This window comes from Macrotis lagotis, chromosome 4 (genome assembly GCF_037893015.1).
Source record: "Macrotis lagotis isolate mMagLag1 chromosome 4, bilby.v1.9.chrom.fasta, whole genome shotgun sequence".
Lineage (NCBI taxonomy): Eukaryota > Metazoa > Chordata > Mammalia > Peramelemorphia > Peramelidae > Macrotis > Macrotis lagotis.
The window spans coordinates 109,634,936-109,655,805 of NC_133661.1; the positions used below are offsets into that span (position 1 = coordinate 109,634,936).

Here is a 20,870-nt window from a genome sequence, read left to right on the forward strand (position 1 = left end):
GAATTTGAAGCTGGCATAAATTGGACTCTTTAGGGAGTGTCAACATAAGGGCAAGTACCAAAGACAATGATAAGAATTGTCCAGAATGGTATTAGTCAAAAAACAGGAAAACCTGGAAAGATTTATATAAACTGATAGAAAGTAAAGTCAGCAAAACCAGAGACTATTATACACAATTACAGCAAAATTATAAGGATGATCAACTATGAAAGATTTAGTTATTCTGATCACGACAATGATCCAAATCAATTCCAAAGGATCAATGATGAAAGCTACTTTCTACTTCCAGAGATGGAACTAATGAACAATGAAAGTAGATTAAAGTATACTATTTTTTTTAGGTTTTTGCAAGGCAAATGTGGTTAAGTGGCTTGCCCAAGGCCACACAGCTAGGTAATTATTAAGTACCTGAGACCGGATTTGAACCCAGGTACTCCTGACTCCAAGGCCGGTGCTTTATCCACTGCTACCTAGCCGCCCCTGTTTGTAGGTTCTTTAGCAATATGGATACTATGGAAATATGTTTGACATATTTAAGCAAAGTGCTTGCTTTTCTCAAGGAGGAGAGAGAAGGAGGTGTGGGAAGGAGAGATTTGGAAATCAAAATTTAAATAAATGTTTATTTAAAAATTTTGCATATTGGGGTAGCTAGGTGGCACAATGGATAGAGCACTCGCTCTGGAGTCAGGAGTACCTGAGTTCAAATCTGGCCTCAGACACTTAATAATTATCTAGCTGTGTGGTCTTGCACAAGTCACTTAACCTCATTTGTCTTGCAAAAGCCTATATATATATATATATATATATATATATATATATATATATAGTTAGAAAATATTTAATGAAACAAATAATTTTAAAATACAGGATGAGATAGTTAAGAGTGATCAGAGGAAATGGAAGCTATTTGTCTTAAAATAAGATCCTTAAGGCTATAAAGACTTTAAACACTATTTGGGCCAACATAGTAATATAAATGTTGAAAAAAATGTTATCTGGTACTGTATTAAGTTGCAGACAGAGATTTTCCTTATTCCATAATTGCTTATAGCAATGAAATCACAGGTCCTTAATCTATCCAAAATATGTCCAAATAGTAGAAGGCAAGAAAGTAACTGAAGTCTATGCCAGAACAGATTATATCTGGTCTTATTCCAGATATAATTCCAATTCTGAGTGCTACATTTTTGAAGTTATTTTAGGAAAATAAATTGACAAGGGGGGGGGAATGGATTTTGGCAGTCTCAAAACCATACCATATTATTTCATTCAACAAATATACTATCATTTAATAAATGTTTATTGTTGAATGAATTTATGCAACACAAAAATAGTTTAAGGAACTAGGGATATGAAGAAGAAATTGGGGGGCAGGGAGGATAGTCATCATTTTCATATTTTGAGGCTTTCATATAGGCAAAGAAGAGACATCCTAAATGACCAGAGAGAAGAATAAGAATTATTGGAAGCCAATAATTGGCAGATTTCAACTCATTATAAAGATGAACTTTCTAACAATAATAAAGCAACCTGTTCAGCTGGGCAATATGCAAAGTGTAGAGGAGCAAAGGAGAGATACATCCTGTCAAAACATTCTTACATAGTGTAGGATAGTTAGTCTCTAAATCTTATCTTGCTGAGATTCTACAATTAAAGTCTATGAACACATTATCACCATTAAATCATGTATCCTATAATAAATCAAGACAAAAAACATTAATCAAGTCCCTATCATGTGCCAGGCTAAGAGATGGAGATACGAAGAAGGGTAAAAGAGGACTAGTTCCTGCTCTGAAGGAACCCACAATATAAGGGGCTAAATTGCACACAGACAACTATATATAAATAAGCCATAAGAGAGAAATTGGAGATAGGATTAAGGGAAAGGACATAGCATTAAGGGGGATTGGAAAAGATTTCATAGAGAAGGTCAGATTTTGATCTGGGCTTTAAAGGAAGTCAGGGAAGCCAGGAGGTGAAGATAGACTGGTGAAAAATTCAGGGATTAGGGATTGACAGTAAAAATACATTCAGTCAGGAGATAGGGTGTCTTCTGTAAGGAACAGAAGAGAGAACCAGCATTAGTGGGTAGAAGTGTATAAGGGAGAAATGAGCTAAAAGAAGACTGGGAAGGTAGAAGGGGGGCTGGTTATGAAAGGCTTTTAATACCAAGCAGATGATTCTATATATCTGATCCTGGAGGTCACCAGGAGCCACTGGTGTTTATTGACTAGATGAGTGATATAGTCAGACCTAGACTTTAGGAAGATGAATTTTACCACTAAGTAGATGACAAACTAGGGTGGGGAAAGACCTGAGGCAAGTATACAAATTAGAAGGCTAGTACAATAGTCCTAGTGTGATTTGTAGCAGGGTGATGGCAGTATTAGAGGAGAGAGGGGAGCATGTAGAAGAGATATTGCAAAGTAGAATCAATAGATTTGATTTGATAATAGAAGGACTTGGTAATGAAGGATTATATATAGTTTCTGAGCCTGAGTGCTTGGGAGATGGATAGTTCTTTAACTATAATAAAGAAGTCAGGAAGTGGGTCAAAAGAGAAGTTACCAAGGCCAGGACAAGAAGCTGTTTCAACTTGCATGTACATCTCCAAACCAGGATCATCTGTAGTATGGTGTCTAAATAGTAGAACAGAAAAGATCATGGATACATATAGTTGGTAAAATGTCTATTTCAAAATAACAAAGGATCTGGGTAATTTTTGCCAGCAGGTCTATATCTTTTATTTGTTTACTTTGAAGGTGGAAATCACTAGAAATGTACTTTATTTCACATTAAAAATACTTTCCTGAGTTACAAGCATCCCTAAATAAAATCCCTTTGACAAAAATTCTCACATCTCCATCATGCTGTTTCTTCAAAAATAATTAATTAATATTTGTTTGCAAATTTCTTGAGGGGGTCTAGGTACCTTTGAGCATAGCTTTGATTAGAAAGTTCTAACAAACAGCCAGATAACTGATCTCCCCTATTATACCACGTCTCTATGCCAAGCTTGTGACATTTTCTAAATTCTTAATCTTTCTTCTTTCTCTGCTGTATACTTTAAGGGTTATAGCACTTCTAAGTCTGCTTTGATCAAACTTCACCCACATGCTCTCCATTAATTTATATCTCCTTTAGGTGCTAGATCTTCTTACATAAATTTATAGTAATTATAATGCTACTCTACCTACATTTTACGTGTCCTAATGTTGGTATAAGGTACAAAATGTGATTCAAGAACCATATTCCCATGGGACTTTTACCATCAGGACTTGGGGAATATCTTTGAGCTCAGATATGCCTTCCTATTTTAACCCAACCTTACCTTACCTTTTCCCCAAACTCTGTGACTTTGTATATGAATTTCCAAAGTCATAAATTTTACTACTGGTTCTTTTCTGGAATTTTGTCTCATGAATTTCTATGTCTTCTCACTACATCAGAGATAGTATTGATTGTCTGTAGTATCTAGTGTGAATATATACATATATATATATATATGTGTGTGTGTGTGTGTGTGTGTATAAATATATATATATAGTCTATATATATATAATTTTCTCATTCCCTCTACCTTGTCAATTTAATAGCTGATGAATGTAATTTAATTAATATACTAATATATATCCCTACCATAATGAAGCAGAACTGTTGTAACAGGATTTGATCTCTGAAGACAAAAATCATCTCTAGTCTCTGACTTGTAGACAGGAGTTCTATTGGGAACATTCAAAATTCAAGTCAATAAGAAAAGGCTTACTATGGTACTTTAGAGACATGCTAGCAAATCATAAGAACCCCACTCAAAGTACAAAAGCTATACCAGAGCTTCAGTATTAATTTAACCTCACTATCCCCTTAGCTCCCTGCTACTCCTCACCCTTACTCTAAAGTTTTTAGGATAAGGGAGATGTATAGGAGAGGGGAGAGAAAAAGAGGGAAGGAAATTCATTTACAAAGATTCAATACTCTCAGATTTCTAAAATATATAATTTTAAGTATTTATAGTATGGATATTTGTCATTCTGGAACATACCTTGCAAATTACATGGATACACAACGTAGAGGTACTATGTTCTTTAGAACATACTTTTCTCTAATAATGTGTTTTCTTGGAACCAATTAACAATGCTAAGTAGAATATATTTTTTATTTATTTTACGTAGTTATGGGCTATATCAAAAATTCTTTCTCTCTTCAGGGGATAACCAGGAATGTTCATTATTTATCTTTTGTTCTTGAAGAGGACCAAACCAAGAATCTCTGTGTTTCTTGTCCTTTTGAAAAGTAGATAACCTGTTGCCCCATGACAAAAGCCATTTGGAATTTGAGGTCTCCTTCAAAATAAGTTTATCTTAGTGGAGGTGGTCTACTTATTATTTCTCATAGCCATCTTCTAAACTCTCCTTCTGCAGTTGTCACTTAGCAACTTCTGTTCCTGTCAGAGTCATACCATCATTCTATATAACATTGTTCACATCTTCATTCCTGTCATTTGTCTGTCTCTGGGTCATTTTCCCTCCTTTCTCAAGGGATTCATTATCTAGCAAAGTCTCATCCATTCTCACCCTGGCCTTCATCTTTCATCTTTAGTGATTTTAGTATTCACAATGATAAAAATCTGAGCATCATTTCATTAGCATCCTCAACACCTCCAACAATCTACCTCAAATACCAATGGAAATAATGACAATTTAAATTGCACTGCTCTCATCTTAGACAATTCTGTCCCCAAGATCTTGAACTGATATTCCCATGTTTACCTGTTACATTATGTTCTCTCTCTCTGTTTCTGTCTCTGTCTGTCTCTTCTCTTCCTCCTCCTTCCCTACCTCTCCGACTCTGTGTGTCTGTCTTTGTCTGTCTCTGTCTCTCAGTCTGTCTCTCTATGTCTGTTGCTATCTCTCATTGTCTCTCTGTCTGTGTGTATATGTGTGTGTCTCTATCTGTGTGTGTGTATCTGTCTGTCTCTCTTTCTTTTTCTCCCTCCCTCTGTGTTCATCTTTATTATGGCCTAGCTACCCCATTTTTTCCAGTTCTCCCAGTCCATCATCTTTGCTATGGTTTAATTTTTTTCACTTTATAATCTTGACTTTTACCCTTAAAATCTTACTTTCTTGTCTTTCAGAAATTTACATTTTGCCAGTATACAATCCAGAATCATGATCTTCCCCTTTCTTTCTAAGTATTTGCTTTTTTACTCCAATTCCTTGCTGTTGGAAGAAGTCTTGTAAAGGGGTGATAGTTCCAACCTAACAAACACAAAAGGTCCAGACATCACAATCGAAATAATCAATAGTTTAATCCAAGCATTAGAGAACTTCCCTACAATCCCATTAAAAGGTATGAATAGGTCTTTAATTAATTTGTGAAGATTATAGGGCATTAGTAATTGGATGAATAAAAATGATACCACATAGGAACTCTCTTATAATTGGCTAAGATCAAGTCATACCTTTTGACTTACATGTAAAATTAACAAGGACTGGGTCCATGAATAAAGTAATTTGTCAGGTAAGAAATAGAGGATTTCAGTATAGAGCATTTCAGTTCTAGGATTGGAGCTAAAATTTAGATAAGAGATTATTCTTAGGAGGAAAGGAAAGAATTTTTTCTTTCTTTCTTCCTTAGTCATTTCTTCCTTCCACTGATCATGTCATGAGAGAGATTGGACCAGTAGCAGACACTGTATCTAGATGGGATCACAGAGCCTGGAACAAATAGGAGATAACACATCCAGCATGGAGCAGAAGACAGATATGGAAAGAAAGACAGATGTAGTAAATAGCCAGATAAGGTAAATAGTCACTAGCTTAGAAGGCAACTAGAATGCTGGTTATGGACACAAGAGAAAGGATTTTTAGGTCATAAAGCTTCCAGGCATTGTGAATTAGCCCTTCCCCAAGTGTGTATTGTATATATGTGTCTCACTGCCATTGTACCCAAGCTTAAACATCCTTTTCCTATGGATTTATGTACATTTGTGAGAGTGTGTGCTCCTAGGGTTTAGGGGAAAATGTTTGTGTCAATTAGCTCCTAAGGTTTAGGAGAAAATGTTTGTGTCAATTATTCTTCCTATGCCATTATAAATGAGGCTACTAACTGATTATTAATAGAAAGCACATTTATGGGAGTTTTGAGCAATAGCATTAGATACCTAGCTCCTTGAATGCTGAGTTAAGATAGTCAAGCTGCACTCAGAGTACCTAGGCCTGTAAGTATTGAGTTGGAAGTCTGAGTCCCAGATCTGGGGCTTCACATGCACCCCTGTTGACTAGGTCTATTACAAGTTCACATTATCTAATCTTACTGGGGCCACCAAAGCTAGATATCAATTCTTAAAAAAAATTATAATCAAAGAACAAAATAATCCTTGATTGATTCTCTATCATATCTCTCACAAAACTGTTTTAAATCTTTCTCCTCCCCTCTCAAGTCACCATCTTCTATCACAAAAGATGTCATCTCCTACTTTCCTATGAAAGTTGAAATCATCTAATATGAGATCTCTAATCTCCCATATGCCATGTTGCAAAATAGCCTGACATGTTTTCATATCCTCTTATCATCCTTTGTCACTTGTCCAGGGAATAATGATAATTATAATGAAAAACTAGCATTTATAATATATATATGTATATATATATACATATATATGTACATATACATATATGTGTACATATATATGTATATATGTATACTTTAAGGTTTCCAAGTGTTTCACAAATACATTCTTACTTGATCCTCACAATACCCTTGATAGGTAGGTGCCATTTTACAGATAATGAAACTGAGCATAGATCAAGTCACACAACTATTAAATGTCTGAGAATCTTTCTCCTTGCCAACGTGAACTCTTCTAATTCTACACTTGATTCTTCTTTGGGAGCTTTACTCATAGATCTTTCCCTCTTTCTACTCTGTTTTCCATCTCTCCTCATCTACTAATTCCTTCTTACCCTGAGGTAACTAGGTATTGTAATGGATAGAGAGACAGATCTGAGATCAGGAAAGTTTGAGTCAAATTCTACAGTTTCTAACTGTAAATAGCTGTGTGGTCTTCTTCAAGTCATCGAAGTTCTGTCTGCCTCAGTTTACTTAACTTGGAAACCTCAACTGTAAAAGAGAAATAATAACCACTCTTTCTTCATAGGTTTTTGTGAAGATCAAATGAGAGAATATTTGTAAATCACTTAAAATAGTTCCAGGTACATAGGTACTTAATAAATTCTGTCTCTTTTCTCCCTTCCTTCTTCCTTCCTTCCTTCCTTCCTTCATTGACTATAGCTGTGTTAAGGACTCTTCTGTCCTTTAAGAAAATAACCCAACTTTGTCACATTCTCAAAAAATCATTCTTCTGATCTTTTGTTACCTAAAAAATGGTTTATCGCTGCTGCTAATTCCTTATGACTCAGTACCTGAAAACTGATTTCTGGAATATTACCATCTTACTGAAATCAAAGATTACTAGCGAGCTTGAAACTGCTAAATCAACCTGATGACCTTTTTTTCAAACCTCCTCTTTCTTGATCTCTCTGAAGGTTTTGATAACTTTGACTACATTATCGCAGAAAATTGCATATACTTTCTCTCCTAGTGGTTGCCATGTCACTATGCTCGTTTTGTTTCCATGTGCCTATCCTACTGCTTCTTCTCATTATCTTAGACTGAATTATTAGACAGTACTCTAAGCCCTTGTATCCCCCAAATCTTTGGTCACAAAACTTTATTTCTTCTGTGTTCTTTGACTTTCATTTGTCATATTTTGTGACTTTCAGATCCCTCTCCCTCTCCCTCTCCCACATATACTGAGAGAGAGAGAGAGAGAGAGAGAGAGAGAGAGAGAGAGAGAGAGAGAGAGGTTAATATAGAAACATCTCTATATAAATTCATTTACGTAGCTATATAGCTTAACTATCCCTCTTCAGGGCAACTAGGAGGTGGTACAGTAGATAGAGTACCAACCTTAAAGTCAAGAAGACTTATTTTTCTTAGTTCAAATCTGAAACTTACTAGCAATGTGACCATGGACAAGTTATTTAACCTTATTTGCCTCAGTTTCCTCATCTATAAAATGAATTAGAGAAGGAAATGAGTAACCAGTCTAGTATCTTTGCCAAGAAAAGCCCACATGGGATTACAAAGGGTTGTACATGACTGAGAAATGACTAAACAATAAATTTCTCTTCAACTCTGGTTATTGAATTCTCTACTCTAGATAAATATCATATCTATTTGTCTGATGGACCTCTATGTCTTGCTAATATTTCAAATTACTATATCTAAAATAAATTCATCTAGTCCCTTAATTCCTCCCTTCTCCTATTTCTATTTCAGGCAGCACAATATGCCAAAAACTCAGTATCATCTTCAATGGTTCTCTTTCCCTCATGTGGAATCTATCAGGTACTCAGGCAAGTAAAAGATAACACAAAGAAGGAGAAATATCTCATGTGTATTCTGTACTAATTTTCTCTCTTTTTATCCTTGGTGTCTGGCTCATAGTAGTTAATAAATTTTAGTTGCCTATCCTCAAGGAAAATACAATTTAAAGGAGTCATGGCAATGAGTCCTGTCAGTCAAGAAGCTTTTTAAAGTGTTCACTATATGATAATTCAAATAATTACTCAATTATTTCTTTGTACAGCAAATCTGAATTTTTTATACAACACATTTTCTTAAAGCAAGGCGCACTTTAATATAAATGCAAACTTCACTTCAAAATAAACACCATGTGTTGGTATACATTCCTTTTAAAATTATACTAAAAGCAGCATGAAATTATGATGGAAGAAACTGTGAATATCAACACAAAAAATTCTTATTCTAAAGGCCAAGGAAATGGCCTTTTATTTAAGAGATTGTCCATGTGGGTCTATTTCCATGGGATTTTTCAGAGGTCTAAAGAAATCTCTCCCCCTCCTCCCTCCTTCCCCTTGCCCAAGAGGTCAGAGATAAGGAGAGAAGTCAGTAATAGAGCTCTACATCCTACATCTTCCCAGTCCATTAAAATGTAAATGAGAGAGGAATGGCTGGTTCCCCCTGGCCCTAACTCAGCACTGCTGTGTATCAACCTTGCTTCTGCAGCACTCACATCCATCAGTTGTCCTCGCCTCCATGTGTACAAGGTCAGGCTCCTTATCCAAACCTGTGACTGACCTGGAGAAGAAAGAGAGCATTAGTGAGAATATGCCAAGAAACAGACTAAGTCAAAAGCATACATTCTTTTCAGGAAGATTTGGTCGAATACACTAGATAGCAGAAATACAAAGACATCAACTTCTGAAGTACTACAGAACTGGCTGTTCTGTAGTAGAAGAGCAAGATATGATAGAAAACTCTTGAAACCTTTTTTGTGTTGCTACTGTGATAAAGTAAAAAGTGTACTAGAGGGGCAGCTAGGTGGTATAGTGGATAAAGCACTGGCCCTGGAGTCAGGAGTACCTAGGTTCAAATATGGTCTCAGACACTTAATAATTACCTAGCTGTGTGGCCTTGGGCAAGCCACTTAACCTCATTTGCCTTGCAAAAAAACTAAAAAAAAAGTGCACTAGGTTTAAAATCAAAAGAAGCCTTCTTTGTGTTACTACTGAGATATAGTAAAAGTCACATCAGTTTTAAAGTCAAAAGACCTAGGTTAAATTACAAGATCTATCCAGTGTGCTAAATATTTGGGATAGCTCACTGTTTTCTTATCTATAAAATGTGAGCTAAGGGTTAGTACTACTGTCGGGGGTCGGCCCTGACCGCCTGGGTGGATAGGACCTCCCCGGGAGTGAGGTCAGACCAACCCAGAGAAGACACGGCTCCTTAAGGGGAGCAGTGGCTTCGCCTGGTTGGCCTGTGTCCATTGCTCCAATCGGGTGGTAGGTTCTGCCCTCGGGGCGGATTGGGGTGGCAGCCCGGAAATAACTCCCTATATTAACCAGCGCCCTGAGCTATTCGGGGGATCCCTCTGCACCTAATAAAACATATGCCTCCTGAAGAAGTGTCTGCCTGAGTCCCTCCTCGCTGATCCCCGGGGGAGGGAAATACCAGGGACGCCTGAAGCAGTGCCCACTGAGGAGCTCACTCGGGAGTCCGGGGAAGAAGACCCCGGACAGTACTACAAAGAAGACATTGTAGTCAAGCTATAGAAAATTAAAAGATTACTTGTATAGGACTGGGGGTAGAGAGAAGGGAAGGGTCCCATCAGACTCTTCCCATGCTGGCATCGGCATCAGTCAAATGTATGTGGAGAGAAATAACAGTTCATACACAGTATTTGGGACTAACTCTTTTGATTCTGTTCTTTCAGAAATTCATAAAGTCGGATGAGGAAAATGCAGAAACTAATTATAACAGAGTTTTAAGGTTACACAGTTGGATAATTCTCCAGCTGTATCCTAATGTATGTGTTTCCTGAAAGCATTCTGTGGTCATGGATAAGATACTAACTTGCCCAAAGTCTAATTTCCAGAGACCACCAAAGGAATTGGATGAGGCTGAATCTATGCAGCAAGGTCAATAGCAACTGTTTTCTTTCTGAGCCTTTTCCCTCTTCCCAAGGGCATGTCAAATATCAGAGGACCTCAAATGTCAGAGATCATGAGATTTTGAATATTAAAATATATTAAAATCTCTCTCTAGGGATGTTGCAGTGATTGAATGAGAAAATAATTGTTAAGTAACTTGTAACCCATATAGGTTTATAGTAAACTGTAACCTGTACAATACTATATAAATATCACTCATATACCCCCAAAATCATCATCATCATCACCATAATGTTAATGTACCACATTTAGCTAGGAGTCATTTATCTGGCAACTATCATTATCTGGAATATATTTTCAGAATTGTAAAGAAAACATCAAACACTGACAGTATATCATAGATGTTTGCAAAGTTCAGTGGGCTAAAACCATTGCATTTTATTCACAGGAGAGCCCTAAGTCCCTCCTTTCAATTCTATTTACTCTTGTTTCTGATATAATTCTAACATGCTCAATTATCTGTTTTCCTAGCACAAGTTATATTTGAAGAAGCAAATTTCAAGGGGAATTGTTAAAAGCAAGCATACTGATAGTAAGGAAAAGATAGAGCTCAGCAGGCAGACTGACATCAAGTGGAAAGAGAAGAAAAAAAATGATTTTTAAAACACACACACACACACACACACAAGAATTGAAAAATCACAGCAAACTGGGGCCTTTTAAATGGTACATTGTCTAGCGCCCTGGAATTGGAATCAGAAAGATCTGAGTTCAAAACTTGCCTCAGACTAACTGTGTGACCCTAGGCAAGTCAGTTTAACCTTTTTTCTCTCTCAGTTTAAAATGGGTATAAGAATAACACCTTCCAAGTTTTCTCTGAAGATAAATGAAATAATATTTATAAAGTATTTTTCAATTCATCAAATCCTGGCTATTTTTGTTGTGGTTGTAATTGTTATTTACTTCCTGGGTGAACAACCCTTTGAAGTAAAATCAGCCCTGAGGGCATCATTTTATTCAGCACAGGATAAACACTCATTAACATTTAGATGGATGACCCTGAGTCATCAAGAATTAGTTATATTCAGTACTCTCTGTTTAACAAGGCAGAAATTTCTGTAAAAAAAAAAAAATTTGGATACAACATTAACTGTTTCAGATAAGTTTGTGTTATCTATTAAATCCATATGTATTAGGGGGAAAAACCCTTTCTAAAAATATGTAATAATGACAATCATTTTATCACCTGTATTGTATTTTCTACTTTACAACACATTTTTATATCTATTATCTCATTTGTTCCTTATAACAGAGACAAAAAAAAAGTAGGATAGGTATTAAAATAATAAAAGAATAAAATCATAAGAGTAGAAAGGAACCTTGGAGGTACAATTCAGTCTTTACTTGAAGAAAAATTCCCTCCTGAAACAGCCTGCCAATTCTCATCTATTCCTAAATTGCATATTTGCTATGTACATATCATTATTGTCATCATACAGTCAAGGAACCTAGGGCTCAGAGAAGTGAAGGCAGCTGTCCAAAGCCTCACAATAATTTAGTGGCAGAACTGGGATTAGATTCACAATCCCAGAATACAACTGAGGGAGTTGACTGCCAAAGGAACTTCAATCCTCAATATCACTCCTTCCCTGACATCAGAGACAATCTGGTTGCCTAGGAGTTCCAATGGTTAGAGCACCCAGCCTTGGAGTCAGAAAGCCTCATTTTCCTGTAGTCTCAGTTGCAGGACTTCTTAGGTGTTGTGGAACTCCAGGAAAGCCACTTAATCCTGTTTGCCTCAGTTTCCACATTGGCAAAATGTGAATCTTAGCCAAATAAAAAGTGAACTCCCTTCCCCACTCTCTGTAAGGAAGAGTAGGAGCCTACCCTGACAGTGCTTTGGTAACAAACCCAAATGGCCAAAGGGAGTATTTAGTTGCTTCAAAAAGACTATTCATATTCTTGATCTACCCACCACAAAAGAACCCTATCCAGATTCTTTGTTCCATGTATCCTGAGAATCTCATAACTTCTGTGAGTTTACTCCCTTGCTAGGGAAATAGCATTATCTCAATTGGACCATAACACAGCCACTATTAAACCTAAGGAGCAGTTGTGGTAGCCAAATGGGTCACAAACATGCCATTCTTAGCCAGTTTTGCAATTTTTACATTTATATTTCATGTTGTATAACTCCAGAGGGAACTCAGTTCTGGTCATAGATCCAACATGGATGCATGCCTCCACCTTGAGAGAAATTAAGCACATATACAATCAAATTCTATTGTCTTTCTTGAACTTAACCCTGGAGTTGATAAAAATGAGCTGGAGTAGTAATTGGCAAACCACATTAGTATCTTTTTCAAGAAAATACTAAATGGGGATCATGACTAAAAATGACTAAACAACAACAAAAAAATTAGTTGGCTGGAAACATTGTACTAATTTAGAGAAACTAGGAGGCTAGATTTGGTACTGGAGTGCAATGATAAAGGCTATGTAATACTGATGACTAATATGAGATTGTTATAATCATGTCCCACCTTTTCTCTTTATGGTAAATCCCTACAATTAGAACAAGTCATGAGATATGTTAGATAACCGATTCAATTACCAACTGGCTCCAAACTTTGCTGAGATCATGGAGTATTATTTTATCCTCTATATTTCCCTGAATTGCTATTCTTCCCCAGGAAGATGGTGTTCCTGGCTTTGTTACATGCTAACCCCTTTAATCATTGTACACTTATTTTTGGACCTTTCTTCTTAATCTTCTTGTAAGATTCTCGAACCAGTAACCACAACTCGATATCAATTTCTACCCAATCCTGGGTAGAAGCATCCCTTGAACTTTGCCTCAGCCAAATTTTGAATGCACCTCAATCTCATCTCAAATGGGACCTGCTAAGCAAGGACAATTCTATGCCACTTCTCAGCAGGAAGTAGCTTCAAAAAACAAAACATTCATTCCAGTTTCCCAATGAATTTGGGTTCCTACTCCCTAAGGTAGAAATGATAAGGTCAGGGAACTTCACTTAAGTACTTTGCCTCCTGTCAAGAACTGGGTAAATCACTGCCCTAACCTGAAAGGATTGAGACTTTGATCTACTACATCTACTCCAATCCCATTGTTCAGGGCTATGGGAACTACTTGAAACCTGTTCATACTCATTGTCTGTCTACCTTACAGAAACTACTTGAAGATACCAAATTGACCCCTCAGTATATGAGCATCTATGTATGACTTACCCACTCCTTAACATCTCCCTAGCACCACCCAACCCTGGCCTTATTCCTATTGGTTACTGCTGTTATCAGCCCAGTTGTATCATCCCATAATGGCTGCTATTACTGATCAGACAACTGTTCTAACTGTCCCTAATTACTTTACTAAATTTTTCTAGCTGCTGCTTATTCCCTTGGGGGATTAACCCAATTGCATTAGCTTTTCCACTACCTTTACTTTCTCTCTCTCTCTCTCTCTCTCTCTCTCTCTCTCTCTCTCTCTCTCTCTCTCTCTCTCTCTGTCTCCCCCACCCCAGCTTTACCTAAGATTTATCTAAGAAACCTAGCCCATATTACTACTGAATTTCTTTACTTGTTTAACCACAATTAACAAATGAATAAATGTTTTGTCCCTAATACTTCTTGGTCAAGAGTTGGTCCTTCTGTGAATTCATTCATACATTCTTGAACCCTAGACTATGTAATTTCTCCAACATCAAACTGATTGAAGAGTAGTTCAGGGGCATTGAGTTGGAGGACACAAGTTGTCTACTTTCTCAAACCATCAAAATCAAGTATCTTAAAATCTAGTTGAGATGATCAAATTTTAAAAAGTAACCAGCTAGAAAAACCATATAATGATATCATGAATATTTAAGATAGGGTAATAGAAATGGATGGTTGTTAAGTGTTAGAGAAACTGAGGTATAGTGAGTCTGTAGGGATTGGGGGGCAACGCTGGGGTGAAGTAGTTGGAGAAGGCTTTCTTGGAGGAAGTCTGACTGGAATTAACCCAGGAAATCAGTTACTTGTGACAAGATCCCCAGTGTTTCAGTAGTGTAGGCTCTGGTTGAAAGCATAAGACGTTAGTCTAACATCCAGTATACCTGAAATTACTGTCATTTTCTACATTCTCACAAGACCAAGTTTATGAAACTTCCATGTTGACATGAAACATTATAAGTCATCCAGAAAGGAAAACACAATCCCTAGCAACTAAGGCTAATATATAACAACATGGTCAGTCCCCTCAGAGTTGTACTCTCTGCAGTAGAGTTTGATTACTTGGAAGTTTAGTACTTTAGTGACCAGTACCTGATCTTGTCAAGTGATCTTCAGACTCTAAAAGACAATTCAAATGGAAGTGATTCAGTTTCCTGCCATGGCACTGGTAGACTATTCACAGGAATAAACACTTAACTAATTGACCGACTGGGTACACAATTCAGGAACTTTATTTCATGGAATTTATATTGATTTCTATGTTTCCAATGTGTCATTTTATCTAATGTTAGGGGGGTAAGGTGGAAACCCAGTAGCCTGCTTGTGCCAGAGGTAAAGAAAAATCTCTTTTGGCTTTTCAATATATTAGAAGTTCATACATACATGAGATTTTGAGCATCGTGAGAACAAGTACTATATTTTGCTTCTTTAGGGCTTAGCACAGTATCTGGCACATAAAGGCATTTAATAAATGTTTATTGATTGATGATTGAATAATCAGGACTGCAGCCTGTAGGGTGGAGACCCTTGTATATCCTAGAAAAGAATAGCTTCCTAGTACCTACAGGAAATGGGTCAATAAGGCAAATCCAGTTTGCCATTGCTTGCCCTCTGTGCCCCTTTTACTAATGAGTGGATGATAGCAATACAGGCTTGATCTTTTCTCCATATTCTGGCAATGACAAGGATGTTATTAATCAATGTATACGAATAATCACACTACCTCTGACCTAGCAGGTGAATGCTATCCATGGAAATGCAAGTTGTTGACTAAGTCCATTTCCCTAAAACCAGAGCCATATTATAAGCTGCCCACAAAAGATACAGAGGCATCAGGAAAAAGCCAGTCATTACCAGATAGACAAGTATGTGAATAAATAGTATTGCGAATGTGTAGGATGATATTAGAAAAAAGCATGTGTGTTTTTGTATTCTCTTTCCTAATTAGGAAAAAATCTAATGAAAACCTGGTACAAGGCAATTTTTAATAAATTCTGAGTATTCTCACAATGAATTTTGTAAAATGACTCTGTTACCACATAACCCTAATGATAAGTATTTGTTGAATCTACATTTCATGGATGTTGGGTGATAATGTTCATCTTTATTAGTGAAACAATGGATGGAATGCTAGACCTGAAGTCAGGAAGACCTGAATTCAAATTCAGCCTCAGACATTTTTCTAGTTGTTTGACCCTAGGCAAGTCACTTAACTTCTGTTTGCCTCAATTTTCTCAACTGTAAAATTGAAGTACCTGTTTCACAAAGTTGGTGTGAGGTTCAAAAGAGATATTTGTAGCACATTAGCTGAAATGTAATAGGTGCAATGTAAATATATATTCTCTTCCCCCTTCTAGGACCCATGTCAGTGAACCTAGTCTTTTAGGAAGCATACTCCAACCCTTTTAGCCTAGTCAGCTCTTATTATCTCCAGACTCAGTCAGCAGAAATGAGAGGGGGCTATCATCTCCTTTATGCATACTTTCCTGATGGTGACTACAAATATAATCTCAGAGTAATAATCTCAAAAAAGAGAGAAAGTATCTTAATTCAGAGACTTAATTCTTCCCAAATGAAAAACTAGAAACCATTAACCACATGAAATAATAAAATAAAGGTCAATTAAAACAATTCTAAAGTTTTATCTCATAGTCAGAGAATTGGCAGAATAATTGATGCTGGAGAAATTATGGAAAGACAGTCACTCCAATATATTATTGGTAAAACTGTGAATCAGTACAATCTTTCAGGAAAACAATTTGGAATTGTGAAAAGAAAGTGACTAAAATACCCAAACTGATTTAATCAAATTTTCCATTTGTGAAGCACATATTCCAAGGAAAGGAAAGACACATAGAAACCAAAACATTTCTAGTCCCATTTGCGGGGCGGGGGGGCAGCAAAAACTAGAAACAAAATACATGCCAGTTGATGGGATGAATGATTAATGTAATGGAATATTACTGTATTATAAGAATACTCATGCTATATACAGTGAAGCAGGAAAAAAATGTATATGAACTGATATAAAGTAAAGTAAGCAGTGTCAGGAAAATAACATGTATTGTAAAAACAAACATTAATGAAAAAATAACCAGGGGTAAGGATTCAGGGAGGAATTAACCACAAAACAATTAAATATAATATTAAGAAAGTATATAGAGCAAAGAAGAAATATTAGAAGTGACCTTCTCTCTACCCCAAACCCCTTTAAGGAAGTGGGTCAAGAGTTCAACACAGAGGGCAGAGACAAGATGGCAGCATGAAGGCAAAATTTCCTTGAAACTCCTTCCCAAAAAACTCCAAAAGCTGTCAAATTATAACTCTAGCCAAAATTTAGAGGGGCAGAACCCACAGAAAGACTGAGTGATACAATTTCCAAGTCCAAGATAAATTAGAAGTTCCGCAGGAAAGGTGTGTTTCACCAGGACCGCAGGTTGGAAAAAAAGCCATGGCTACAGCATAGCACTGTCCAGGGATCACTGGGAACAGCTTGAAGTGGCAATGAGAGAACTCTGCTGCACCAGAGTGAGTGAGGAGTGCCAGCCTCAGAACAGCCCTGCAATGAGAACCTGCAGTGGGAATTAAGGAAACCAACCTGTACCTCCAGAGCACAGACCGCAGATGGTAAAGGGGTTAGGGAAGACTGCAGAAATCTCTCTGCTCTCCCTGGGGCAGGACTCTGCTATTTGCCCAAACTCAGATCCAGGTTGCAGTTTGGGCTGCCATACTAAGATAGCCTAGCAGGGATCCTCCTCACAGCTCCAGGGCAGATAGGGAGGGTCTGTGGTTATTTACATATCAAAGCAAAGGCAAGAAAGCATAAGACCTTAAAGGAATAAAGCTCTCAGTTCAGTGTCCCAAAAAACCCAAAGCCTTGGAAGTGTGGTAAATTAGTCTTAAGTTGAAGAAATGTTCAAACAAAAGAAAAAGAATTTGACCATAGAAAATTACTTTGGTCCCATGGAAGATTCAGAAGATGACAAATTCGAAGCTTCTGTACCCAAAGCCTCTAAGAGAAATAGAAAATGGGCTCAGACTATGGATGAGTGATGCAGAAAAATCATGAAAAGCAAATCAGCAGCTTGGTAAAAGAAATACAAAAAAAAATACTGAAGAAAATAATATGTTAAAAACCTGTTTAGACAAAAAGTAAAAAAAAAGCAATACAAAAGGAAAATGAGGAGAAGAATGTCTTAAAAAAGCAGAATTGGCCAGCTGGAAAAGGAGATGAAAAAGTTCTCTGAAGAAATTAACTCCTTCAAATGCAGAATGGAACTAAAGGAAGCTGCTTACTTTGCTAGAAATCAGGAAGAAATAAAACTCTTCCCAAAAAGTCAAAAATTAGAAGAAAATGTGAAATTTCTCATTGGAAAAACAACTGACCCCAAAAAACAGATGCAGTAGAAATAATTTAAAAATTATTGGGCTACCTGAAAGTCATGACCAGGAAAAGAGCCCAGACTTCATTTTTTTTTAGGTTTTTGCAAGGCAAATGGGGTTAAGTTGCTTGCCCAAGGCCACACAGCTAGGTAATTATTAAGTGTCTGAGACTGGATTTGAACCCAGGTGCTCCTGACTCCAGGGCCAGTGCTTTATCCACTGCACCACCTATCAACCCCTAGACTTCATTTTTTTCAAAATAAAATACAGCAAAATTGCCCTGAGATCCTAGAAGCAAAGGGTAAAGTAGAAATTTAGGGAATTTACTGGTCACCTCCTCAAAGAGATTCCAAAAGACAAACTTCCAGGAATATTATAGCCAAATTCCAAAACTCTCAAGTCAAAGAGCATATACTAAAAGCTGCCAGAAACAAGCAATTCAACCACCATGGCTCTATAGTCAGGATTACATGGGATCTGACAGCAACTACATTGAGGGCTTATAGGGATTGGAATATGATATTCTGGAAGGCAAAAGATCTTGGTTTACAATTGAGAATCAACTGCCCAACAAAACTGAACATCCTCTTTCAGAGGAAAGGATAGACTTTCAGTGAAACAGGGGACTTTCAAACTTTCCCTGAAACAACCAGAGCTGAACAGAAAATTTGATCTTCAAGTACAGGACTCTGGTGAACCATAGAGGGTGTGGACGAGAAAGACTAGCTATGAGGAGCTTAATGATGCTGAACTGTTTGTATTCCTGCATGGGAAGAAGATACTGATAACTCATATGAACTTTCTCATTTATAAGAGCTGTTAAAAGGAGCATATATAGACAGGGCACAGGAAGGAGCTGGATATAATGGTATAATATAGCGACTAGATGGAGTTAATGGGTGATAAAGAAAAGTACTGGGAGGAAGAGGAAAGGAGAGGAAGAAGGGGCTAATATATTTCACAGAGTCAAGAAAAAGTTTTTTCAATGGAGTGGAATGGGGGATGGCAAGGGGGAATGAGTGAGCCTTCACTCTCAGCAGAAATGGCTCAGAGAGGAAATAACATACATACTTAATAGGATATAGAAATCTATCTCACCCAAGAGGAAAATGAGAAGAAAGGGAGGGGATAAGGAGGAATGGGGGGAGGGAAGAGGAGAATAGGTGATAGAAGAGAGGGAAGATTGTGGGAGAGAGTACTCAGATACAACACACTTTTGGACAGGGAAAGGATGAAAGGAAAGAGAGAAAAGAATAAATTAGAGTGGAAAGGAATAGAGGAATAGAAATACAGCTAGTAATAGCAAATGTGGGAAAAATATTGAAGCAACTTCTCTGGTGGGCTTATGATAGAGAAGGCAACTCAACTCAGAGACAGAGCCACTGGAATCAGAACACAGACTCAAGTACATTTTTTTTTTTCTCTCTCACTATTCTTGAGGTTTCTCATCTTCTTGGGTGGTTTATGTTTACACTTCTAACAAGATTATTGTAATAATAAAAAATAAATAAACCCAAATAAGATTTCAATGGAGGAATGTTATAGCAAGCATCAGATATACTTGATATTTTAATTGATTATGATGGATATTTTTTCTCTTTCTCTTTTCATTTTTAAAAAAATTCTTTGTTATATGGAAAAGTCCTCAAGGGAAAATATAGGTAATGTAAAAAATAAAAGTTATAATTACTATATTTTAAGAGAACCTAATTTGTTTGGGTATTTTTATTAGAAGTAATAGTTATTCATAATCTTAGGATCTCAGTCTTTTACTTCTTGTCATGGTGACCTATAGTTGGAAATTATCTTTTGCTCCCTCCATTGCATCTATATCTTTCCCAAAACATAAGGATAGATACCTTTAATATCAATGTCTAAAATTTTGCATATTATGAAGGTGTGAATCCTGTCAAGGTACAAGAGAGAATCTAGGTACCTTAGAAATTTATTAGATTAGAAACCCTAAAAGAGACCCTGACATTAGCAAATGTAGCCTTGGGCTAACTCTTTAGGAGGGAATGAGGTTCAGTAACTATTGAGAATGTAGCCATGATGCCACTACTCTCTCTGGGCCTCTGGGTTATGATAAGAGCAAATTTTGTTGACTATAGCTGATCACTGAGCTTTGCTTCACCTAAAAACAAGCAGGTTGAAATCTGTTAAAGGTTCTGCTTCCTCTCTCTTGTGAATAACAGTATGTAGACAAGAGGATACAGACCAGCCCAAAAGACTCTTAATAGTTTAGCTTCAGAAGACAATGGTTATTGAATTGTGAGGAACCTCAGACTTCTTCTAGCTCAGTTCCCTTCTTTTCTGAGTAAGGAAACTAAGGTTCAGAAGATGTGATTAATTGGTCCAGAGTCATAATGGTCAAAGATAACATTCAAATCCATAGATAACAGCTGCCTCTGCTCTAGGTAGGACAGTTCCTCTTGACACCCTTGACTTCCTAAATATCTGGTATTTTCCAAGGTAGAATCTTCTATGTGTGTGCTCAGTTGCTAGACAACCTCAGGTCTCCCTCCCTGTCAGTGACATCAGGATAGTGGTTGAGTGTGAGAATACTGATGTGTAATTTCAGACTGTAGATACTCCTTCTATAGTGCAAAGGTCAGCTCTTCTCTCTGTAAATGATTGCTGAGAGGGACTGTGGACAGAAAGAAAAATCATCACTTTGTGGTCAGTCTCAGGATGACCCTTTTCAACTCTAGCTAGGTTGATCTATTGACCCCATCCTCAAAACCTTTCCAGTTCACAGAAACCTGTCAGAGCTTTGGT

General features: G+C 37.0%; 1 protein-coding gene across 1 annotated transcript in view; it reads right to left on the reverse strand.

Moving 5' to 3' along the window:
• SORCS3 (sortilin related VPS10 domain containing receptor 3) overlaps positions 1 to 20,870 on the reverse strand; it is a 251,184-nt gene that overhangs the window by 196,113 nt on the left and 34,201 nt on the right. Inside the window, exon 2 of the mRNA XM_074231907.1 lies at positions 9,101 to 9,165. Coding sequence (XP_074088008.1) covers positions 9,101 to 9,165 — 65 coding nt within the window. The remainder of the gene's footprint in view (positions 1 to 9,100; positions 9,166 to 20,870) is intronic.